This window comes from Hypomesus transpacificus, chromosome 22 (genome assembly GCF_021917145.1).
Source record: "Hypomesus transpacificus isolate Combined female chromosome 22, fHypTra1, whole genome shotgun sequence".
Classification (NCBI taxonomy): domain Eukaryota; kingdom Metazoa; phylum Chordata; class Actinopteri; order Osmeriformes; family Osmeridae; genus Hypomesus; species Hypomesus transpacificus.
In genome coordinates this window covers 6,169,813-6,183,600 of record NC_061081.1, presented here as the reverse complement: position 1 = coordinate 6,183,600, position 13,788 = coordinate 6,169,813, and the positions used below count along the sequence as shown (strand labels likewise).

General features: G+C 50.2%; 1 protein-coding gene across 1 annotated transcript in view; it reads left to right on the top strand.

Annotated features, from left to right (window-relative positions):
* The window catches only part of cntfr (ciliary neurotrophic factor receptor), a 46,950-nt gene extending 33,578 nt beyond the window's left edge, over positions 1-13,372 (top strand). Inside the window, exons 3-4 of the mRNA XM_047045250.1 lie at positions 12,587-12,820; positions 13,350-13,372. Of these exons, the coding sequence (XP_046901206.1) occupies positions 12,587-12,820; positions 13,350-13,372 (257 nt within the window). The remainder of the gene's footprint in view (positions 1-12,586; positions 12,821-13,349) is intronic.
* The last annotated feature ends 416 nt before the right edge of the window (positions 13,373-13,788 follow it).

Here is a 13,788-nt window from a genome sequence, read left to right as displayed (position 1 = left end):
ACAAACACACACCCACACACACACGCAAACACACCCACACACACACACACACACACACACACAAACACACACGCGCACATGCACAGGGAGACAGAGGAAAGGAGGGAGAGCAGTCTATGTGTTTTAGGAGACACCAGAACAAGAGTCAACACAGTAGCAGACTGTCTGTCATTCTCCTCCACCTGTCCTCTGTGTATGTGTGTGTGTGTGTCTTCTCTGGGGATGCCTGTCACTCAAGCAGGAGTGGTAGACTCGAGATGCTTCAGCATTAAAGACAGTGTCAGCACACGCACACTCACACACACAGACATACACACACACACATACACCCAGACACACACTACTGTGCTAGCTCTTGTTGGCTAAGGTCTCTAAACACATATAGACTACACACACACATATCCACACAGTGACAGACAGTCTACTGGCTAACTGCTAGCGCTTGTTAGCCAGTGCCCCGAACACACATAGACTCACGTACGCACACACATGCCCACTCACAGCCATTGAGGGAGATTATGGAGGCAGGCAAACCTTCAATGAACCTGTGTGTTCGTGTTTGTGTGGGTGTGCGTGTGTGTTTGTGTGTTTGTGTGTGTGTGTGTGTGTGCGTGTCTGTTTGTGTGTGTGTGTGTGTGTTTGTGTGTGTGTGTGTGTGTGTGTGTGCGTGTCTGTTTTTTGGCTGGAAGACAAAGACAGCAAGAAGAGAAGGAGGAAAGGAAGATGAACTCAATTAATGACAGACTCTGTGCGCGAGGGTGTGTGAGGGTGTGTGAGGGTGTGCGAGATTGTGCGAGAGTGACAAAAGAGAGATAGCAGACGGACGAGGGAAAGGAGCCGGGGAGAGAAAGGGCAAAGAGAGAGAGGACATGTAGAAGAGAAGAGAGAGAGGCTGACAAAGGATTTGAGCTGATATCATCCAGTGGTTTTACTGAGTCACACGCATCATCAATCACGAGTCAGAGATGACCTCCCCTCTTTAAACTGCTCTGCTTGTGTTCACAGGAACTATCTGACTCTCTCACATCTTTCTGCTGATAGGACACACACACACGCACGCGTGCCCACACACACACACACACACGCAGACTAAGTGCTTTTTCACCCTCTCGCACGCTCCCCGGTTTTCTCTTTCATCGTGTGAGTGTGTTATCAGTGTGAGTGTGGGTGCTGTCAGCGTTTGGATGCGTGTGCACTCAAAGAGTGTGTGTGTGTGTGTGTGTAAGAGAGAGGTGATATCATGCTGAAGTCTACGCTGGTTATTGATGGGGGTCCATATCCTGATTGTATGACTGCGGTTTCCTCTTTTAGCTGTTCCCTCATGCATTCATCATCCCCCCCGACCTTCCCATCCCCCACCAGTTTCAGATTTACTACCGTCATCAGCCGAAGTCATCCCTACGTCACCGCCAACCTCCCCCCCCCCCCCCTTTTCCAGACGGAGGTGTCTTGTGCTTGTCTCTCGCCCCCTCCTCCACCCCCCCCCCCCACCCCCACCCCCACGTCCCCCCTCCCCTCCTTCTCCTCCTTCTCCAGTATTTAGACAGGTCAGGGAGAAGGATGTGTAAGGATGTACAATAACAGCTGTCTTGTCGGGCCTCAGTCTGAGAAGCTTTGCTAACTCTCCTTAAAACCTTCAGCTGCCTTCCTTCTTCTCAAGTACTTAATGTGCACTTGATTGAGCTTGTCTGCCGCCCCAAGGGGTTGGGATTAGCTGCTGCTGCTCAGTTGGGACTGGGCTGCTTCGTGCTGGCAGAGCTATCGAGCGCACTTGAAGTGTTAAATAAACATGGTGCTGACAGAATACTGTCAGAATGTCTTAAAAACCTACATGTATTTGTATATACAGGATACACTTGCACACACACAGGTACAGATCCACACACACACACACACACAGTGTGAGTGGAGTATCATTAGAGAGTCTCCCCACTGTGCTTGCCCATGTGCAGCGGTGATAGAACAGCAGTCCTGAAGACCCACACACACACAAGCACATTCTCATTCACACACACACACAAAAACGTGCTCTTACACATTCACACGTATACACACTCACAGGCTCATGGTCTGAGCTCACCAAAGCTGAGGGATTTGATTTGAAGAGAGGTGATTGGTTCTCAGAAGTCCTGCCGTCGGAAGGCTGTCCAGATCTCTACTCTGGAAATGAAGAGTGGACACACTCTGGACATGCACACAATCACACAAAACACACAATCCCAAACTCACACAGTGCAACACACCCCAGTAGATGCACATCCACAAACACACAAAACATTGCTATTCAGTCATGGTTGCTCTCATCTGTGATTGGCTGTCCCCCACCCCGGAATGGGTTTTGATTGGTGAGAGCTCATGCTGTTAACGTCTGGACATGATGAGCGTTGGATTAAACTGTGGCTCCTAATCTGACTCTCCACCCTGCCCGCAAACAAGATGCTGAGATTACTGTCAATATGCAGCATGTTCTGGTCCAAATCTCAGATTATACTCTCCACACATCTACACACTGCTGGATGGAGAGCTTGGTAGGGATGGTAAAAGGATGATGAGGAGATGATGTTCTCAGAGAGGAGGTGCTCTGGAAAAAGACATGACAGATAACCAGACAGTGTGAGAGTCGTGCCAAGATTAACATGCAGCTCTGTGGTAATGTGTGTCTGTGTGTTTGTGTGTGTGTATGTGTGTGCATGAGCAAGTGTGTTTGTGTGCATTTGTGTGTGTGTTTGAGCATGTGTTTTGTGTGTGCGTGTGCGCACGCGTGAGTGTTTAGGTTCAGGCTGAGGTCCCTTCGCGCTACTGAAAAGCCCCAGGTGCAGAGGAGGAGCGGAGGGAGGGAGAGGCTGTCTGGAAGGACACACACAGTTCCCTCACTCTCTTGTTGTCTCAGTCTCTCTTAATCTCTCTCTTCCTCTCCTTCCCTTCCCTTCCCTTCCCTTCTCTCTCTCGCTCTCTCTCTCTCTCTCTCTCTCTCTCTCTCTCTCTCTCTCTCTCTCTCTCTCTCTCTCTCTCTCTCTCTCTCTCTCTAACTATTTCTTTCTCTCACTCTCTCACTTTGAAGTTGTCTTCTGAACATTTCTAACATGTCTCTTAAATACCACTTGAAGCATCCTATGATGAACACACCACCCTCACAGGGCATGGTTGGCATGTTGCAGGAGCAAAGACAGCCTATCAGAACACTCTGCCTGTCGCCAGCCTTATCTCTCTGATTGGTCAGACAGGGAGGCAGACCAGCCAATCCATTTATCCGCCAGTCCTGATTGGTTCCTAATTGAACCTATGAGGCAGTTTCCCACTCCCGCAGGTTCCCGCTCCCGTGATAGCGGGATATCTCCCCAGACAGAAGCTTTTAACCAATCACAGAGCAGGGTCCACTGATGGGGATCTGACTGTCTGGAGAAGAGAGACAAGGAGAGGCGAATAAAGGAGAGGAGAGTTTCCCCATCTTCGAAAATTCAAGAGAAAATAGCATCCTTTCCTATTTTCTGTGTGGAGGCAGTATGTATGTGTTTAGGCAGTATGGATGTGTGGAGGCAGTATGTGTGTGTGGAGGTAGTATGTATGTGTGGATGCAGTATGGATGTGTGGAGGCAGTATGGATGTGTGGAGGCAGTATGGATGTGTGGAGGCAGTATGGATGTGTGGAGGCAGTATGTATAGTCTCAGTGTTCGTCTATGGCTCTTTTATCTATGGGTATTGTAGTAGTTTTCCAGGATGACTGGCTAGACAGCCCCAGGTGCTGGTTGTGTGTACGAGTCTCCACCTAACACCCTGCTGTTTCAACACACTGCCCCCCTGAGTTACTGTCTACTGAAAGGTGTGTGTGTGTGTGTGTTTGTGTGCGTGTTTGTGTGTGTGTGTGTAAGAGGGCTCCAGGAGAGCAGCACAGGATCAAAGCCCTCATGGAACCTCCTGAAAGATTAATGAGCTAAAGCCATGCTAGGCATCGGCCCTCACCTTAGATATACACACACACATACAGACACACACAGACACACACACACACAGACACACACACACACACACACACACACAGAAGCCTGTTGTTTGATCCCGCTTCAAAAAGACCTCTTGCTAATAACCACCTGAGCTTTGCTCCTCTCTCTCCCTCTCCAATCTATTTATAAAAATCACTCACACACAAACACACACAGACACACACACACCCCTAATGCACACTTTTGAAATGATAGATGCAAATATTGTTTGATAGATTAATAAACTTTTCCTTCTACAGTCTGTGTGTGTGCGTGTGTGTGTGTGTATGTGTGCGCGCATGCACGTGCATTTGTGCATGTGTATTCCAGGTGGGCAAGGCGTGTATGAGTGAACAGCATTTTGTGAGTTGATGATGCAGACAAACAGCTGATACAGAGGTTCAGTGTTGTCCAGCATCAGCAGGGCTTAGTCTAAACATAGCTCCACACAATGTCACCTGGACCCGGAGTCTGCATGCACGTGTGTGTTTCTGGGAGAGTGTGTACACTGTGTGTGTGTGTGTGTGTGTGTGTGTACATGAACAGTACTTCTACTTTTTAGTTTTGTCTGTTTATTTCAATGTTTGCTTTGGGCATTTTTGCTTAACTTTGATTTATTTTGATTTTTCAAGACGTTTGCACGTTTGTGTTAGGTATGTGTGCGTGTATACATTCTGCATGTGTGTCTGTGTGTGCGTGTGTTTTTGTGTCCATCTACCTGTTCTCTTAGCTGAGTATTAGTATTCAGGTCCATCCTTCTCCTGCTGCCAAAGAGAAGCTAATTACTAAGAGGCTACATAACAAGGGAGCAATCGAACAAACATACACACAGCTCCAGCGTCAATTGAATATTTACGTTACTTACTCTCTCTGGCTGGCCCACCTCTGGACCTGGTGAGGAGAACTGTATTGATCCTACACTGCTTCGTACACGCGTGCAAACACACCCATATAGTCATACACATCCTACACACACATCAAGAGCATATAGATGCAGGTCTGTAAAGCAGAGCAATGCTGAGGTTGGAGACTTGCAGGGTTTTTAGGATTTTAGTCATGTGTGTTCAGGATAATCCCAGAAGGAATTCCCCCACCTCTGGTACTCAGCCTCTCCATGTGTCTGGGCTGTTAAACGACGTGATCCAGACACACACATACACACACGTTTTGGGGACACGTTAAGTGTGATCAGGAGTTGAGGATTGTGGGTGCTATCAATACAGCATGTAGGAGCTACTATAAATGCACACACACACAAACACACACACATATTTTTCTCACTCCATTTTGTTTATGACAGATTTTTTAATATTCTTTTATCCTAGAATGGCATTGATTCATAGAGGAAACAATGTTCCTGTTTTTGTCAGCTTGTGGTATTTGTGAATGCGCACACGTGTGTGTGGGTGTGTGCGTGTGTGTCTGTGAGTGTTGTCTCAGACTAGCTCTGCACCCCTGACCCTATCAGACTACAGGGTAAGTGATTTCCGTCTGCTGATTGGTGTGAAACAGGCTGGACAGAACAGTCTGGAGCACTGAGACAGGAGAGAAATAGATAAGGAAGAGAGAGGGACAGAGAGATGGAGGAAGGAGGGGGGAAATATAAGATGGGGAAGGCGGGAGAGGCAGGGAGGCAGGGAGGCAGGGAGGCTGGGAGGCTGGGAGGCTGGGAGGCTGGGAGGCAGGGAGGCAGGGAGGCAGGGAGGTGGGGAGGCTGGAGGCCAAACACAGGGATTGGGAGGGAAAAAAGCTGGGAGGCTAGGACTGGGAAATTGAGAGGCTGCTGCAGCTGTTTCAAACACATTTCTCCAAACAATTTGTTATTCTCTGAGAAGCCCAGAGTAAATGCAGCAGCCCCTACTCCTCCAGCCGTCTGGGAGTGGTGATAGTGACAGATGAGATGGGCTGCTTTCCATGTTATTTACTGAAGCTATTCGCTTGGACTGAATTCTTTATTTCTACCTTGAGTCTAAATCTATCCAGTTTAGCCAGGAGCAGGTAGCTGTCGCGTGCATGACCGACACGTGTACGCCTCCTTCGCCCGGCTTACTGTATCTGCACCTGTGGATGTGTTGTGTACAGTACTGGTGAAGTCTGTGTCTGTGTCTGTGTCTGTGTGTGTGCTGTAAACTGACACACAAGGGGATGTTACCTTTTGTGGTCAGTATTGCATTGGCTGGCTGACTGCTCCTGGTTGAAAGGCTGGCTGTCTGCTCCGAGGTGATAGGCTGGTTGACTGCTCCTAGGTGATCAGCTGGCTGACTGCTCCTATGTTATAGGCTAGGTGACTGCCCTGAGGTGATAGGCTGGATGACTGCTCTGAGGTGATAGGCTGGATGACTGCTCTGAGGTGATGGGCTGGATGACTGCTCTGAGGTGATGGGCTGGATGACTGCTCTGAGGTGATGGGCTGGATGACTGCTCTGAGGTGATAGGCTGGATGACTGCTCTGAGGTGATAGGCTGGATGACTGCTCTGAGGTGATAGGCTGGATGACTGCTCTGAGGTGATAGGCTGGATGACTGCTCTGAGGTGATAGGCTGGATGACTGCTCTGAGGTGATAGGCTGGATGGGCTGACAGGCTGCTCCACAACATCATAAGAAATGTCTGCAGTTAAGAGACTATACCCTAGCTGTTCTTCCATCAGATGAGGTAACATTACTCACCTACGCAAGGACACACACACACATAAAAGAGGAACAGGGGAAATGAGCGTGTCAGCGAAGCAAGACTTCAATTAGATTGACAGCCAGTTAGTTCGGCATCATACTGACCCTCCCACTACTGCTCACACACATTTTTAAAAAAATGGGTAACGTGTAGGCACCAGCTGACTGAGACAGAGGGAAATAGATAGAGAGTGGAGGAGTCAGATAAAGAGAGAGAGAGAGAGATGGATGGAGGGAGGGAGGGAGGGAGGGAGGGAGAGAGAGAGAGAGAGAGAGAGAGAGAGAGAGAGAGAGAGAGAGAGAGAGAGAGTAGAAACGGGGGGGGGAGAGGAGAGAGAGAGGAGGTGGCTAGAGAGGCAGATGTTCGAAACATGTGACTGGATCTGAAAAGATTATGATCAGAGTCCTGATGTACAAGCCTGGGGTAGACACACTGAACATGGTACATCTCCTCTCTTCTTGTCTCTTCTCCTCTCCCCTCCTCCCCTCCCCTCCCCTCCCCTCCCCTCCCCTCCCCTCCCCTCCCCTCCCCTCCCCTCCCCTCCCCTCCCCTCTTATCCTCTTCCCCTCTCCCTCCCTCTCCTCTCCTCTCCACTCCACTCCTCCAGACAGTGTTTTCTCAGAGATCATAAGGATCAGACCACAGCCTTGCTCACGGCTGCACACACACAGCAGGGAACAACATAGAACTAAGTCGAGGGTTAACATCCCCTGCACGCACACACACACACGGAGGTGACCCGCATGTGTGTGTGTCCGTAGCCACCCGTGAGAAATAGGAAAGGAGCAATAACGAGGTGGCCTACAGTTAGAACCCCCTGAGGGGGGGGGTAGAGGAGAGACTGTAGTCACGCTAACTAAGGGAGGGGGGGAAGGCGGGAGGAGAGGGGAGGAGGGGGGGGAGAGGAGAGGAGGGGGGTGGAGGAGAGAGGAAGAGATTGATTTATGTGACAGCAGAGCTGGAGAGACATAAGTAACTAGTCAATAAGGAGCCAGGACAAGTTCTTGTGGTGTTGGCACAGGGTCGTTTCTGTGTGTTCATCCATGTGTGCGTGTGTGTGTGTTTGTGAACCACCTTTGTGCTCTAAGACCAATTAGTGCTGAATCCAGAGAAGCGTTTATCTACCTGGACCAGGGAACAGGTCATTACTGGAGGCTGCTGCAGGTACAACCCAGAGATACCAGCACAGACCCTCCCTTAGAGACATCAGCGTCTAATAAACGAGTACAGAGAGACCACAGAAGAGGAGACGAGATGAGAGGAGGGGAGAGGCCGAGCTAGGTAATGTTATCCAGCTACAGCATGTTTGTTATTCATTTTCTACGGCTCATCTGCGATCAGAACAGGCTGCGAGGGTGGGGGGGTGGAGGGGCGGGGGGGATGGACAATGCGTGTGCGTGTGTCTCTATGTGAGTGCCTTAGTGTGTGTGTGCGCGCTTGTGTGTGTGTCTCGGTGTGTGTCCGTCTGTCTGTCTGGGATGGATTTAAAGGGTGTGTGCAAAATGTTTCTTCAAAACCCCCTGAGCACACAGACATGTAGCGTGTGTGCGTGCGTGTGTGTGTGAACACCCTCAGGCTATTGACATTCCTGTAGCGTGGTCATGCTCTCGACTCATTCAAAGCAGACTTGCTGAGGTCTGGACTGAAGGTATGCAGGCTCTGGACAGGACATCTACTAACTCAGGTGTGTGTGTATGTGTGTGTGTGTGTGTGTCTTTCTCCTCCCACTGCGTCCCTCGACTCTACTTCTGAATGGAGGAGAGTGGGGGGGTAGGGGAGTGGATATGAGAAGAGAGGAGAGGAGGAGAGGAGATGGCAGAGGAGAAGAGAGGATGTTGTTTAACTGGGTCACAGACAAATAGAAGGGTGTGGAACACATTGCAGAGATGCCCTCAGAACACACACACAGTCACCATGTGGCACGTCACGGGAGGTCTTGGAGACACCGAGGGAGAGAGTGAGGGTAAGAATGAGGGAGAGGGAGAGAGAGAGAGAGAGAGAGAGAGAGAGAGAGAGAGAGAGAGAGAGAGAGAGAGAGAGAGAGAGAGAGAGAGAGAGAGAGAGAGAGAGAGAGAGAGGGAGTCATAGAGATGGGGTGAAGTGAGAGAGGGGAGAAAGAGGGCAAGAGGGGAGGGATGGGTCTGGCAGCTGCTTCAGCAAGTCTTTTCCCTCTCCTTCATCACTCTCTCTTCCTTCCTCCCTCCCTTTTCTCACCAAGTAAATAAATAGTGGTCCAGCCCACATTCCCAGGAAGAGCCTGTAAACCCAGGGGTCCGGAACGCAGGGATGAGCTCTCATATCCCTAGGAGTATGTGTGGGTCTGTTGTATGTGTGTGTTGCGTGTGTGTGTGTGTGTGTGGGGAACGTGGGGGGGAAGAGGGGTGTATGCATGTGGTTGTGTGACCCACCCCACCTTGCTGACCTTTCTAGTATATGCGATCACACCATGTCCCCCCTCCGCCCGTTGATCTGCCCCTCCTCTGCCTGCCTCCCTTTCGCGTTTACCTACGCTGCCAAACCTCTGTAGATGCTGCTGTAGAGTAGCATCTACAGAGGGACATAGAGAGAAATATGTGTGCGTGAATGTGTGTGTGTGTGTGTGTGCTACAGTTTGAGTAGTGTTAAGTCAAAGAATGTAGGCGTGTGTTTTGTTTTGGGATGTTGTGTGTGTGTGTGTGTGTGTGTGTGTGTGTGTGTGTGTGTGTGTGTGTGTGTGTGTGTTTGTGTGTGTGTGTGTGTGTGTGTGTGTGTGTGTGTGTGTGTGTGTGTGTGTGTGTGTGTGTGTGTGTAGGTGTGTGTGTGTGTGTGTGTGTGTGTGTGTAGGTGTGTGTGTGTGTGTGTGTGTGTGTGTGTGTGTGTGTATCTTCCCAGGCACCTGTGGGCCGGTAGAACAAGGCGAAGCTTCTCAGCCTCGCCGGAGAGACGGATAACAGCCTTTGTTATGATGCATTCCTTCAGCCTGCTTACAGGTCTGTGATTGGACAATTGGACGTTCCATCGTGTGTCTGTGCTCAGGGATGCCAGATAAGACTGCAGGACGCAGGAAGTGAATTTGGTTTGAGCAATGTACTCACACACACACATGCATGCATACAGTACACAACAGCTTAAAGAGGGAATTCGAGAAAGCGAGATAGGCAGCAGGAGAAAGAGACAACAAGATAGAGAGACAACAAGATAGAGAGAGAACAAGATAGAGAGACAGAAAGAGAGAGAGAGAACTACTGAGACAAATCAGCTAGAAATGATTTGCTGAGTAATGTACAGACGTACCGTATAGAAGTAGATCAATATAGATGTTTCAACATGTTCCTCTTTTTCTCCAGTGTGACTATTGTGACTCCATGCCAAGTGCAGCTTCATTCAGACATGTAACAGGATTAGAAGTGTGTACACAGTCTTGCTCTCTGTGTGGAGTTTAATCCTAGCCTGATAATCCTTATGTACTTGTTAATAATTCTATTGAGGTGTAAACAGGATCACATCTGTGGATAGTTATTGCTGCATGTGTGTGTCTTTGTGTGTGTGTATGTGTGCGTGTATGTGTGCGTGTATGTGTGCGTGTATGTGTGTGTGTATGTGTGTGTGTATGTGTGCGTGTATGTGTGTGTGTATGTGTGTGTGTATGTGTGCGTGTATGTGTGTGTGTATGTGTGTGTGTATGTGTGTGTGTATGTGTGCGTGTATGTGTGTGTGTATGTGTGTGTGTATGTGTGCGTGTATGTGTGTGTGTATGTGTGTGTGTATGTGTGTGTGTATGTGTGCGTGTATGTGTGTGTGTATGTGTGCGTGACTGTGGTACATTTCTATCCCATGGCCCCAGCCGAAGCACAATCTTATTTCATGGGTTAGAGTGTTGCTGAGGCGGGATTATGACAGTCAATGGATTACTCTGTAGTTTGTGTTAGTCTCTCTCTCTCACACACACACACTCAAACACACTGTGGTCTGCCTGGATGGTCCGGCTCCTTCCAGTGAAAGGCTGAGGAGCAGGGTCAGGCTCTGTGCTGGGTGAGGCTCTGTGCTGGGTGAGGCTCTGTCCTGGGTGAGGCTCTGTGCTGGGTGAGGCTCTGTCCTGGGTGAGGCTCTGGGCTGGGTGAGGCTCTGTCCTGGGTGAGGCTCTGTCCTGGGTGAGGCTCTGTGCTGGGTGAGGCTCTGTCCTGGGTGAGGCTCTGTGCTGGGTGAGGCTCTGTGCTGGGTGAGGCTCTGGGCTGGGTGAGGCTCTGTGCTGGGTGAGGCTCTGTCCTGGGTGAGGCTCTGTGCTGGGTGAGGCTCTGTGCTGGGTGAGGCTCTGGGCTGGGTGAGGCTCTGTCCTGGGTGAGGCTCTGTCCTGGGTGAGGCTCTGTGCTGGGTGAGGCTCTGTGCTGGGTGAGGCTCTGGGCTGGGTGAGGCTCTGTCCTGGGTGAGGCTCTGGGCTGGGTCAGGCTCTGTGCTGGGTGAGGCTCTGGGCTGGGTGAGGCTCTGGGCTGGGTGAGGCTCTGTATTAGACCATCTAACATTTTCAGCATCAGGCTTCAGATTTGAAACAAAGATATTAAAGGTTCATATCTAGGCGTTTGCTGTTGTTTGCCTCTACTTCCTCTTCCTCTCCTTCCTCTCCCTCTCCTTCCTCTCTCCATCCCTCCATCCCATCCTACCACCTCGCATGGCTGCCTAAAACTTGTCACTCGGGGAGGAGGACAAGACAATAAAAACATACACGGCTATGCTTCATCTCACCCTCACACACACACACACACACACACTGCGCCATGCTTCATCACATTCTGATGCCTCAGTAAACATTGACTCCTTCCCGAGCATCAGTGTCCTCCTTCTGCCTGCACAGCTCTGGAGTGCTTCTAGATCACGTGTGCTTCTTTTCTAGTTCTATTAAGTTTGGGATGTGTTGTGTTTCTTACATTGTGTGTGTGTGTGTGTTTGATATGTGCCGTCTTTGCATGATGTGATGTGCGGGTGTATGCAAGGGTGTGTGTTTGTTAAATCTGAGGTGTATGTATATGATGTGAAGTGTGTGTAGGATGGGATTTCTGAGATGCGATGCGTGTGTGTGAGATGTGAGGTATGTGTGTGACGCGAAGTGTGTGTGTGAGATGTGAGGTATGTGTGTGACATGTGAGGTGTCTATGAAGAGTGTATCTGTGTGTCAAGCGAGTTGTGTGTATGTGGGTTAAAGGAGGTGTGTGTGTTAGTATGGTGGGTTAAAGGAGGTGTGTGTGTTAGTATGGTGGGTTAAAGGAGGTGTGTGTGTGTTAGTATGGTGGGTTAAAGGAGGTGTGTGTGTTAGTATGGTGGGTTAAAGGAGGTGTATCTGCGTGTCAAGCGAGGTGTGTGCATGTGACAGACACATGCTGTATGCTAACAAGCCTCTCTGGTTCGGAGGCTTCAAAGAGGAGGCCAGCTGAAAGCAGCGCAGATGAAAGCCGTGTCACCTCCTCTCTGCTCATCACCCACACTTTGATAGCATCATCAGCTTATTATTATTCTGATTACTCGTATAATGACCCTGCTGGGACAGCGTGGGGGATGGGCTAGATGAAGGCCAGCTGATGCCCACTGTCGTTTGTGGTGACAAAAATCTATCAGATACTGTGAGGAAGGTTTATCATGGGTCCACAAGGCCCTCCTCTACATGTCTGACTAACCCCTTACCCTTATCCCAACATCAATCCTAACCCCATCAATTCCTGGCTAGCATGGCCAGGAATTGAACCATCAACCTTCTGATAACTAGCCCAATTCCATAACCGCTCAGCCACCTGATTCCTGACTCCCACCTGACACCTACATCCATCCCAGCCTCCCTCTCCATCAATCTCTCCTTCCCACTACCCCTCTCTCCATCCAACACCCCATCCATCCCAGCCTCAAATCTATCTCTCCCTCCATCCCTCTGGCGTGCCTAACTTCTCCCTCCTTCCCCCCCTGCGCAGGTGCCAGGGTGCAGTATGAGCGCATGGGGTCCGACGTCACCATGCAGTGTGGCTCCCTGGACAGCACCGCCGCAGTCACCTGGAAGGTGAACGGGACGGACGTGCGAGCCCGCCACCAGCAGGACGGCCCGCAGCTGGTGCTGCTGGAGGTGGACCTGAGCAGTAACGGCCTCTACAGCTGCTTCCAGGAGCCCAACGGAGAACGGAGGGACCAGATCAACCTGCGCATCGGCAGTGAGTCCTGCTCCATTCCCCCTCTGGGTCTACCCCCCCCCCCCCCCGGTTCTGTCGTGGGCTTCTGGGTTCTACTTGGGGCAACTCTGATCTAGTGGCGGCTGATTAGTTTGATTGGGGGCCTCTTATGTCTGATAGGAGCTAATCAGTTATTCGTAGGCTTTTCTGAATCTACTGAGATGGTATGAATCCTGGGGAAAGCTGCACAGGGTTGTATTGAACCTTTACAGAGTTGATAGTGTTGATAGTTGTAACCCGTTCTGTGGAGTTCTCCTCCTCTCTCTCCATCTGTGAAAGACCACCCACCGCCCTGGGTGCGATATGACCACAGGGTCAGTGTTTACTTCTCTCTCCAAGGCCACGTTCACACACACACACACACACACACACACACACACAGAAACAGCTTGTTAGGACAGATCCTGCTGTGTGTTTTCAGACCCTCATCATTAACAATGGGCGTCATCCTTATGAGTTCAGACTCTGTCCCCTGTGTGCGTGTGTGAGTGTGTGTGTGTGTGTGTGGTAGGGCACCCCATGTTCCCTGTTTGACCACAATCTCTCCAGATAAAACCGATTTGTGACAGGCCTCTGACTGTGAAAGTGCGATGTCAGAGTAAATGGTGTGCTTGTGTGCGTGTGTGTGTGTGTGCTTGTGTGACTGTGTGTGTGTGTGTTTGTGTTTGAGAGAATGAGTAGCTGTTACAGTGTCCAGGATGTTATTATATTGCAGACCAATCGCAGCTGGCAATGTGTGTGTAAGCAAATAGACAAGAGAGAGGTGAAGAGACCAGTCTGGTGCTACCCTGACTTCTCTCCTCCCCCTCTTCAACTATCTGCTCTTTCCCCCTCCTCTCCTCTCCTCTCCTCTCCTCTCCTCTCCTCTCCTCTCCTCTCCTCTCCTCTCCTCTCCTCTCCTCTCCTCTCCTCTCCTCTCCTCTCCACTCCTCTCCTTTCCTCTCCTTTCC